The sequence below is a fragment of the Leishmania panamensis genome (assembly GCF_000755165.1).
Source record: "Leishmania panamensis strain MHOM/PA/94/PSC-1 chromosome 20 sequence".
Lineage (NCBI taxonomy): Eukaryota > Euglenozoa > Kinetoplastea > Trypanosomatida > Trypanosomatidae > Leishmania > Leishmania panamensis.
In genome coordinates, this window is record NC_025866.1 from 277,092 (window position 1) to 285,717 (window position 8,626).

The 8,626-nt window shown below is 55.9% G+C and overlaps 2 protein-coding genes across 2 annotated transcripts; both read left to right on the forward strand.

Moving 5' to 3' along the window:
• Positions 1-975: 975 nt before the first annotated feature.
• Positions 976-1,905, forward strand: LPMP_200670 (proteasome regulatory non-ATP-ase subunit 11, putative; the record flags this gene model as incomplete). Its single annotated transcript, XM_010699964.1, has 1 exon — positions 976-1,905. One exon carries the CDS (start codon positions 976-978, stop codon positions 1,903-1,905), a length of 930 nt encoding a protein of 309 aa, XP_010698266.1.
• A 2,061-nt stretch (positions 1,906-3,966) lies between these two features.
• LPMP_200680 (hypothetical protein) lies at positions 3,967-7,332 on the forward strand (the record flags this gene model as incomplete). The annotated part of the gene is made up of 1 exon (XM_010699965.1): positions 3,967-7,332. The coding sequence occupies one exon, from the start codon at positions 3,967-3,969 to the stop codon at positions 7,330-7,332; it is 3,366 nt and encodes a 1,121-aa protein (XP_010698267.1).
• Between the last annotated feature and the right edge of the window lie 1,294 nt (positions 7,333-8,626).

The window sequence follows — 8,626 nt, forward strand, 5'->3', positions numbered from 1 at the left end:
TCAATGGCAGGAGAGGGACACGTTGTCATGAAAAGGAAAGAAAAAGAAAGGGACTACCGAAGTGGTCTCCTCTTGTGTGTGTTTGGAGGATGGAATGTGCCTGTCCTTGACCACCTTCCCTTCCTCTCCTGTTTCTCCTTGCCAAGCCATCTTTCTTCTTCTGTTTGTCTTATGCACGCGTAGAGTTTGTGTGGATATGTGGATGCGTGTTCGTGCGTATCGGCCCGACACTCAGCCTCAGCTATCGCAACTCTAAGGTTTGCAGCTCTTCTTCCTTTTTTCGACACTCTCACCGCTGTGCGCAGGCCGGCGGAGTCTGGGTGCTCACATGGGAGATACGGGAGGAAGCAAAAAAATGTTTTAATGCACAAATGAAAAGCTATGACAACTCCATTACCATTCGTATTCACACGCACACACACACACACACACACTCAACACGAATAGCCCAGCATTGGAGATGTACGTCATGAGAGTGCCTCCTGGTGTTGCTTCTTCCCTGGCCTCTGGTGTCGCCGTTCCTGAGGCCCAACCAAACACCCTACATTAGTATGTGGGTACCCCATCGATTCTCCCTTCCTCAACTCGCTCTCTTTCTTCCTCCTGAACCATCTTCCCTCTCGGTAGTGTGAAAGATAAGCGAGCTGCCGACTTGATCAGACGCGCACATACACACTGTGTGTGTGTGACTAGTAAAGGTTTTTCTTTTCTGGAGGTACACCCTTTCTCTGCTCTGGAACGCACACGTATTATCTGCGGAGAGTCACACCCGTCAGTGCTGTTCCTGTCTTCGTAGAGATCCGTTGATTTCGTGTTTTTGTTGTTGCTCTCGTGTGTCACCGTTCTATACCAAGTGCACCGCTGTACAACAGTGTACCCACTCCCAAGCTCTCTCCTGAACTCCTAGTGCGCTTATTAAACGTGCACTCTCGTCCAGCAACCCTAGAGACATACACACACGGGTATAGGTATAAGATGGACCCCTCGGCCTTCGGAATGATGTCTGGCCGCGGCATGGGCCGTCAGGCTGAGGTGCGCGATGCCCGTGATACCGCGGAGACAATTCAAATTTCGTCTATCGCGCTGCTCAAGATGCTCATTCACGGTCGCGCCGGGGTGCCGCTGGAGGTGATGGGCCTCATGATTGGCGAGGAGATCGACGACTACACGATTCGTGTCGCAGATGTCTTCTCGATGCCGCAGACCGCCACCGGTCAGTCTGTTGAGGCGGTCGATCCGGAGTATCAGGTGCACATGCTGGACAAGCTGAAGCTGGTTGGTCGTCACGAGAATGTCGTGGGCTGGTATCACAGTCATCCCGGCTTCGGTTGCTGGCTGTCCTCGGAGGATGTGATGACAGCCGCGGGTTACGAGAATTTGACACCACGCAGTGTGTCGGTCGTTGTGGACCCCATCCAGTCTGTGCGTGGAAAGGTGGTGATTGACGCCTTCCGCACTATCCCACAGGAGATCATGGCGATGCGAGCGATGGGTGAGTATGTGGAACCGCGTCAGGTGACGTCGAACATCGGATTCCTGTCCAAACCGTCGGCCGTGGCCCTCTCCCACAATCTAAACCGCCAGTACTACAATCTGCCCGTGACCTTCCGTAAGAAGAACCACGAGTTGCGGTTGCTGTTGAACGTGTACCGCAAGGGCTGGCAGGAGGGCTTCAAGTTGGAGAAGGCAAAGGTGTACCAGCGCGAGACACGCGCAAGCATTCGCGAGCTCATTTCCCTCTCAAAGCAGGCAGAGAAGTACATTACGCAAGGACGCGACGAGGACGATCTAGGTAACGTCGGTCAGATCAACACCATGTCCCACCTGCAAACAGAGGCGGAAAACGTCATCCACCGCAACCTCAATCAATCCATCGGTGCCATGATCAACGCGGTGGTGTTCTAATACTCTTTCTTCACTCTTCGCTCTGCGCCCTCTCTCTTGGACTTTTCTTTTTTTTCCTCCTGGTGTCGTTGCGGTCGGGGGGTGAGGAGACCGAAATGGGATCCGTGGGTTCGTGGGGGTGCTCGGAACCTGGTGGCGTCGTGTATCTCCGCGAGCGTACGTGTATGTATCTGTGTGTATAGGGCGACGTCGACTGCCGATGCGTGGGCATGCGTCACGCTTTAGTCTTGCGTGTTCGAAATCTAAATGAAGAAAATGAATGAACCAACGAAAGGAAGAATAACACTGGAGCGCCCCACGAAGTCGCCAACGACGCCCCAACAGAGGTGACAACGAATGCAATCATAATCGAAGAAGGTCGCCCGGATTCCTCTTGCCCTCATCCTCATCTATTTTTTCTTATTTCGGTCACCACTCGCCTTGTTCTCTGGCTTGCCGAGAAATGCTCAGTGAGGGATATTGCAGAAATGATGTGGAAGCCTCATGATTGGACCGAGGGTCGAGAGAAGCTGTAGCCGCGGAAACGACAGCATCCGCTCGCTCTCCCTCAGCTCCACTCAGCCATACCCATTCTCGTCCTTCTCTGCAACTCCCCTCTCTTCCTCTATATGCCTCTCGCCAACAGACACATACAACGTTTTCCCTGTCACACGATCGCCTCCCTTCACTCTCTCACACATCTATACCGTGAGAGACAACGAACGAAACGGTCCTTCAGTGGCCTCTTCTCCAGGTAACGCTCGTCGCCCCCTCCCCTCAGCGTGCTCACTGACATCTCTCTTTTTTTTCCCTTCGCCTCCTCATGGCGCTTGCGGCATCGCTATTGCTTCGTTTTACAGCTCCTCATCTATCCTCTCCTCCCCACTCTACTGCCCTTTTCCGATCGCTCTCTCTCCCTCTCTGTCTCCCTCTCACACTTTCTTTTTTTTGGGGGTGGGGGGGGTAGAGGAGAGAGGCCTCGCATACTACCATACACCCTCCTCACCCCTACACCCTCGCTAGACAACGTAGCAGCGCTCACCTGCGCTGGTGCTTAGCTTTTTTTGTGGTTACACCGCCTTGCTCTCCTCGCAGCTCGTCGTGGTCATCCTGCTTTGCTCTCACCTTTGTGTTGTTATTGTTGTTGTCTTTGGCGGCCGGGACGGTGTGCTCGTGATGGAGGTGGCAACGAGGAATTACAGAACAGAAAACATAACTGCATTAGCCTTCAAGAAAGCCTCATCGAGCGGAATCCATCACTCCTTGCGCTTGCCTTTAACACACACACACACGACTTCTGTGGCCTCCTTGGCAGACGCGAGACTCACGGTCCTTCCCGCGCTAAATCTTCTGTGTTTGGACCCCATCTCGCCCACTGCGCCTGCGCCCGCCTTGCACTGTAGCCGGCGCCCTCTAACTACTACTTGGTGAGTAGAACTACCAGATGAAAAACCAAAGAACACACACACACACCCCAAGCGTCCGGAGGTGCACCAAGGACGCTGAGGTGCGCGTGTCCACAACGACCCTCCCCCGATTGCCGAGTGAGACCCCCAGCACTCTTTTCCCTTTACACCCACTCTCTGTGTGGAGAGAAACATCCATGTATATATGCGTGCCCTCTTGCACCCCTCTCCTACCTTTCGTTCCCCTTGCCCCATTTTCGCTGAGCAATATCCGGCCAAAATTTGCCCGCTGCTTCTCTCCTCCCTCCTCTCCAAGTCTGCTCCACTCTGGTCCACAAACTCAGCGACGCCACTCCCCCACTCCTCTCCTCTCAACACTCTTTTTTCCCTCTCTCTGTTTACGCGTTGGTGCCTCTCTCTCCCCCTTCTCTCACTTCCTCGTTTAACCACGAGCGGCGCAGGGGGCTTCCTCCGCGTCGTCCACTGAGGCCCCATCTGCGGCTTCTTTCGCCCGCTAAGACACGACGTCTGCCAGTTCCACGCACTCACCATCAGGGCGGCGCAACCCTGGACAAGGCCACCAAGCACGAACCAGGTGGAGCAAAACCCTTCAACATCCGTGAAGTCAACCGCCCCAACGTCTCCTGACCTCACACCCCAAGCACATGGTTCACCGATGCCGCCTCCACTTCGCAAGTCGTCGCCTGGGCCGCAGTGCCAACACACGATGAGGTACCGCAGCAACCCCGTATCCCTCTCCTCTCGGTCACGCTCGCCTTCCCTGTCCGCCAATGACTCTGATGATGATTTTGTTTACCTTCTGGAGCATGTCAACACCACGGAAGAGGCGGTTGAGCGCATCCGTGCGATGCAGCAGCCAAAGGAACAGAATCAAGGACGGTTCTTGGGAGGCCTCAGAGGCTCTGCGAGGAGTCTTACAGAACCCGTTACAACCTCACCAAACAAGCACCCTGCATCTCGCAAGATGAGGGGCAAACTCCCGGCGACAATGGAAGAATTCTACGACTCCCCACGCTACACCATCTCCCTCACTGCTGCCCGGAAAGCCCTCTTCTCTGACGCTCTCTCTGGCTTTCACTCCTACGTAGCGCGCGAAGAAGCGCAGCGTGACCAGCTGTGGACTCTACAGCGCCATTGCGATACACATCACCTCCGAAACAGAGAGCAAGGCTCCGCAAAGCAGCCAACGCAGTATGTGCACACCTACGGCCCTCAAGGCAGCATTGTCCACAACAGCGCCATCCCATCCCTCTCGCCCAGAATGACGCAGGAGTGGAACACGGCACTTGCCACCTCCTCAGCGTGCCTCGCCAAGCCCGCAGCCATGCGCGTGGAGGTGACAGGTAGAGTTGATGAGGAGCATGGTGCTCAAGTCGGGACTCCCACTTCTGCTGTATCATCAAACAAAAGAGCTGAGAACCCCAATGCCTCACTGGCCACTGCAGGTGCAGGCATTCCCCCGCCATCTGCTGTGCCCGGTTCCACTGTGGCAGAGGAGGCTGTCACCGTGGCAGTGGCAGAAGGGACGGGGTCCAGCTTGCAGCGTATCCCCGCTTCCTACATCTTTCTCATGCGCAGCCGTGACACAGAGGCGATGGACCCGGTTACTTCCCCAGCACCTGCCGCGGCGCCGCACAGCGTCACCTTTGAGGACCTGTCACTTCCACCGTCAAGGGACCTGGGTGCGAGCAGCAGGGCAACTGCAGCCTCCGCCACAGGCCTTCATGTTGACCCCGCTGCCTCCGCTGCTGCGGTGGGTGAACGGGCAAAACAGGTTCCCGCTCCACCTTCCCAGACCCTAGATTCCGAGCAAGCAAAAAAACTGGAGGCGATGCAGCTGCACGCGCTCTTGCAGGAGGATATCTATCGGCGTGCACGTACGCCGGTTGTGTTTCGCTATAACTACTCCCCCGATTTCGAAGAGACAATTGAAGAGAGCAAGCTGCGACACCAGCAACTCGATCGTGCGCTGTGCAACTATCAGCGACTCGCCGGAGCCAGAGATCTCACACGCGCGGAACGGAGAGAAATATCGCGCCGCTTTGCCGATCCCAACGCGCTGGACCACGAGTGGCTATACGTTTGGGAACAGTTCGAGAGGGACATCCCCCGTGAGACCCTCTTTGTCGAAGACACCCCGTACCACGACCCCAACGATGCCTTAGCGGCCATTTTAAGCTACGTCGAGTGCTGCTACGACAGAGCCCAGAAGCATATCAAGGAAAAGTCGGCAGCCACCTTGACAGGTGAACAAAACAGCGGTGCTGCCCCCACAGCAGCGGTGGCTGCGGCGGCGGCACCATTATGCGGTAGCAACTCTAGCACCAGCTCGACACCGCCGAGAGAGACGACCCTCTTTGAACATTTCTTCTCCGCAGGTACGGCAGCCCTCAAGGGTGCCGTTGTCAAGATGCGGTCAAGCCTGCCGGACTTTGTGGGGGATCCTCTCCTCTCCGTCTCTGGTTACGACCCTGCGCTCTATCATGCTTCTCTCTTCTTCCCCACAGATCCCAAAGCGCGAAGTGCGAAGATCTTCTCAGCAGTGCGGGAGGTGGTATTGGCATGCCAACAGTCCTTCATGGGGTTCCCGTACCAGCTCCTGTGCGAGCAGGTAGGGACAGAGCGGCTGGGGCTGGCACTGGAAGCGTTGGAAAGGGACCAGGCGGAGGACGATGACTTGGATGAAGCAGAGGCAGAGAAGACAGCCCGAGTTGCTCTGGTGGACAAAATGCACGAAGAGGGGGAGGTGGAGACCTCTGGTAGCGGGACGTCGGCCCCTACCCCAATCAACAACGCAGAAGGGGCGGAGTCCACCTTGAAAGAAACCTCCTCCTCACTGCACTCACAGGTGCACGGCTCACGTGTGCTGCGCATCTACCATAGTTTTCCCTCCACAGCCAGTGTGGCGAACAGGAGTGGAAGTAACCACCACCGCCGCCGGCAGCACACTGCCCACGATGTAGACGAGTGGAATGTGTCACTCTCCTCGAGCTACTCCTCAGATGTGGCCTCCTCTTCACTTTCGCCGGTCGTCTCGCCAACAGCGGTATCGCCGAGGACGTCAGCCCCGCCGCCCGTGCGAGGGGTAGGTAAGCTGCCAGCCGCGGTGATGAACGTCACTCCGGCACACTGCTTGTCAGAAGAAGAGCGGCGCCGCAAGGAGAACGTGACGCGTCGCCGTCGAGAGCGGCGCCGTCGCAGACGGGAACAGCTGCCCCTGCTGGTTGGTGAACCACGCCCGCACGAATTTGCTGCCTTTCTCGACATTGTGCGTTCCTGCGTCATTGCAAAGCAAGCGAAGGATGAGAAAAATGCGATGGAACAGCAGCAGCGTCAGAGGGTGGAAAACATGCTGAAGCGGCAGTGCGAACAGCGGAACAGTACACCAGCGTCTCGCCAGGGATCGCGCCAAGGCCCTCATCAAATTTCCTCTGCCCCTCTCAACACAGTGCAGCAAACAGGTGAAGATTCTTTACCACCGACCACAAACCAGTCGGCAAAGTGTGCTTCCGCAGAAGTTGCAGCAGCCACCGCACAGCCCGCGGGCGCCGCCTTAGCACCTCGCAAACTATTTCGCGAAGATGTTGAGGGCTCCGCGTATCTGATTCCCACTCGTTCCACCTCTGCCGCAGTGGAGCCGCTCTTGTGCTCTCCTCTCTTACCACTCTCTAGCACCTCAACTCGAAAGGTCGCGGCGTCACCCGAGACGCGCGGGATGCGTATTTTACTCTTCTTTGACGACAAGCGCAACGCGCCTGTCGTCGTGGTGAACAAGCTGTTCCGCCTGTTCATAATGCCGGGGCTGTGCAGCCTCACCTCCTCCGAAGACGACACCACAGAAGTACTGAACAACGAAATGACAGTGAAAGCAGGCACGGCTCACCCAAACCCTCCTGCGCACAAGTCGGGTGCCGGGCGCACAGGCAACTCGGAGAAGAACCTGCTCCTTCTTATTCAAGTCCAGTTTTCGCTCTTTTTGGAGGAAGATGCAGAAGTTCGGTGGAAGTGGTGGAAGCTGTAGGGAAGAAGCTTGTCAGTGGCTCATCTGAGTCGCCGCTGTCCCTCGTTCTTATCTGGCCCACAAAACGGTCGTCGCTCATATGCCCTACTTCCCTCTCCCCCTCCCCGTGAGGACCTTTATGTATGTGTATGTGTGGGTTCACTAAAACAACTGTCGTCCTCGCAGAAGTATCTGCTACACCGGTCTCTCCCCTTCCTTCCTCCTTCCCTTCCTCCCCCTCCATGATACCATTGCCATCGCATGAAAGAAGAATACCCTTTCGACCATTGCGGCACTTAAGTGTCAGCTGTGGGTCGTGGTGTGTTGGGGTGCAGTGCTCTCGATGAGCCTTGTGTTTGCTGGTGTGTTCCATACCACCTGGCTGCGCACTCCTGTCTTTGCCCCCTCCCTTGCCTCTTTAAGGAAGGCGGTATTCGCGTGGGCAACCGGATGTTGTGTGTTCTCGCGTATGCTTTGTTCTTATTTCAGTCGTCGAGGGGGAGTTTCTGTGAGCCCACATTATGCGAACTGAGTCAGTCTTAAGTGGTGCACTGACAGCTCTCTCGTCACACACAATCACCTCCTTAAAAAGAGTGATGCGCTAGCATGGATTTTTGTTTTCAAGCCTGCCGCTCACCTCTGCATCGTCACCTGTCCTCTCTCTTCCCACAACCTCCATTGCGCTGCTGTCTTCTCACGGACCCGCCACCCCCTCACTTCCTGGTCCCTACATGCGCACACACCGGCATGTATGTGTCTTGTCTGCAGTCCTCACATTCATCTACTTGGTATCAACAAGCCGCAGCACGCATTCGCACGGTGACCCGTAGTGAAGTACGTCAACGCTATTTGCATATTTGCCCCAACACTGCATCCTTGGCGCCCACATCGGCGCGGCTCACATTGAGGTTTTCTACAATTATCGATCTCCCCCACCCCTTTAAGACCTCGTCGGTATAACCCCTTCTTTTTCTGGTTTTCTCCTTCTTCTCTGTTGGGTATCTATTTATTTACTCTGTGAGTGTGGAGGTAGGCAAGGACCTACCGGTTGCTCACGGCAGTAGCGTAAAGTTGCTTCCCGGTGTAGTGACGTCCGTTATCGAGGCCGACGAGTCCGTCCCTCTCTTTCTCGTTCTCTCTTTCTCGTGTGTGTGTGTGTGTGTGTGTGTGTGTGTGTGTGTGTGTGTGTGTGTGTGTGTGTGTGTGTGTGTGTCGTCGAGGTAGGGTGGGTGGTCGGGTCGGGGGTGGGGGGACGGGGACAACTAAACGAAACGAGGAAGGAAACGGGAAAGGGTAAGGGTCGGTGGTGGGTTGG